Raw genomic sequence first — 2,407 nt, 5'->3', positions numbered from 1 at the left:
TGGGACCAGGTCGGTGTTATTTATTATGAGCTGTTGAAACCGAACGAAACCATCACTGGGGAACGGTATCGAATTCAATTGATGCGATTGAGCCGAGCACTGCGCGAAAAACGGCCACAATACGAGCAGAGGCACGAAAAAGTGATTCTACTGCATGACAACGCTCGGCCTCATGTTGCCAAACCCGTTAAAACCTACTTGGAAACGCTGAAATGGGAAGTCCTACCCCACCCGCCATATTCCCCAGACATTGCGCCGTCCGATTATTACTTGTTCCGTTCGATGGCACATGGTCTGGCTGATCAGCAGTTCCGCTCATATGAAGACATCAAAAAATGGCTTGATTCGTGGATAGCCTCACAAGACGAACGCTTTTACCGTAACGGTATTCGAGCTCTGCTAGAAAGATGGGAAAAAGTTGTAGCTAGCGATGGGCAATACTTTGAATGATTCATTTGTAACCATTTTTTCACAATAAAGTTGCATTTTCATAAAAAAAAAAACAGCGAGAACTTAGTTGCGCACCTAATAGTACGAGAGGGCAAGCGACGTAATGCACGTAATCATAAGGCATACATTGCAATTTTAGTATGCTTCGCTACGAAGGCGGTTCACATCGAGCTAGTCAGTGACTTGACATCAGATGCCTTTCTTAGTGCATTTCGTCGCTTATTTATCTCACGAAGAGGCAAGCCTGCCTGCATATACTCGGATAATGGGACCACCTTCGTTGGTGCATGCAGACAGCTTGAAGAATTTCGAGATTTCATAAATAGTGAGCAAGTGCAAAACGACGTCAAGCAGTTTCCCCGTGAGCAAGAGACTTCTTGGCATTTCATTTCACCAAACGCTCCGCATTTTGGTGGTTTGTGGGAGGCTGCCGTCAAATCAGCCAAACACCATATGTATCGAATTGTTGGTAAAGGTCATTTAACATTTGAGGAAATGCAAACCGTGTTCTGCGAAATAGAAGCGATCTTGAATTCACGACCTCTTACACAACTAAGCACCGACTCAAACGATTTGTCTTACCTTACCCCTGGTCACTTTCTGATTGGTACTACTATGAATAGTTTCCCTTCTCGAGATTTGCATGATGTAAATGAGAATAGATTAACGCAATGGCAAAGAGTGGAACAAATGCGGCAATATTTTTGGCGTAGGTGGAGTAAGGAGTATTTCCATTCCTTGCAAGAAAGAACTAAATGGAAGGCCAGTAAGAGCGTGCAACTAAAAACCAAACAACTCGTGCTCGTGAAACAACAGGGCTTAGCCCCATTACATTGGATGTTAGGACGCGTTCAGGAGGTTCATGTCGGTTCTGACGGCGCCGCACGAACCGCAGATGTACGCACCGCGAAGGGTTTGTTGACGAGACCTTTATCTAAACTAGCGATATTGTCTTTGGATGCGTGAGTTATATTAATTCGATTATAGTTTTCAATCATTCATTTGTAGCTCGAGCAGACTATGTTTCGTTTCTGCATTCAAATCCTCTATTATGTATCTATTTAGTATAAGTAACCTCTTCGACACTTATTACATTACAATGCGCCTTTCTTCGTTTTTTTTTTGTTTTTTACTCGCTTCATTTAATGTCTAGCGCTCTGTTTAATTGTATGACTCTTAGGTAGTGCTATTTTAGGTTAATCAAGCACTACGCGCTGATTTATCCGATCTGCGTCAAATTATCTCTCGCGTTCGAGAGAACCGATCGCCTATATTGAAATCATGTTCTTTCAAGGGGGGCGGCGTTGTTGGGTACATTTCGTCCTCGTATGTTTGTTTCAAACTGCCGCGCTCTGCTAGATGCGATCTGCCTTATCGGTCGCTCGGTGCGACTGGTCGTGAATTCACGCGACGGTCTTAGTGCTCCCGCCCGATCGGTGTGTGGCGCTACAGAGGAGGGTGCGCACGCGTGAGCTCTCTCTCGCCTCACTTCGACGAAGACGTCACGTTTGTTTTATCCGCTGCGTTCGTTTTCGGTTTTTTGTATAATAGCGCAATAAAGTGTTGTGCAGCATAGTAGACTGTCGATTCAAGACCTAGTCTTTTCAGTCAAAAAAAGAATTTAAATAAGAAAAACACTCGTTTCTCGACCACGCCCGATCCCGAGAAGACTCCGTGGGTTACCTGCGTAGAGGCACTACGCCGTGTTCACAACACTGTTAGATATAAATAGATCTTCAAAGATCCATTTTTTACTTGCACGAGAAATGTTATATCCACTAAGATCCTAATAGATCCCTCGGGAAAAATGAAGTGATTGCATTAGATATATGTAGATCCCATTAGAGCAAATTGGATTTGATAAGATTTACTGTTAGATATAAACAGATCATCGAAGATCTACCTTTTTACTTGCACGAGAAATGTTATATTCAATGTTTATAATGTTTAGAAGATC

General features: G+C 43.1%; 1 protein-coding gene across 1 annotated transcript in view; it reads left to right on the top strand.

The window, feature by feature from the left end:
- Nucleotides 1–1,416, top strand: part of LOC116846455 — a 1,783-nt gene extending 367 nt beyond the window's left edge. The window contains exon 2 of the mRNA XM_032820269.1: nt 590–1,416. Within this exon, the coding sequence (XP_032676160.1) occupies nt 590–1,416 (827 nt within the window). The remainder of the gene's footprint in view (nt 1–589) is intronic.
- The last annotated feature ends 991 nt before the right edge of the window (nt 1,417–2,407 follow it).

The sequence above is a fragment of the Odontomachus brunneus genome, unplaced genomic scaffold, assembly GCF_010583005.1.
Source record: "Odontomachus brunneus isolate Ranch 3 - 2012 unplaced genomic scaffold, Obru_v1 Obru_scaffold_064, whole genome shotgun sequence".
NCBI classification, from domain to species: Eukaryota; Metazoa; Arthropoda; class Insecta; order Hymenoptera; family Formicidae; genus Odontomachus; species Odontomachus brunneus.
This window is presented reverse-complemented; position numbering and strand designations above follow the sequence as displayed.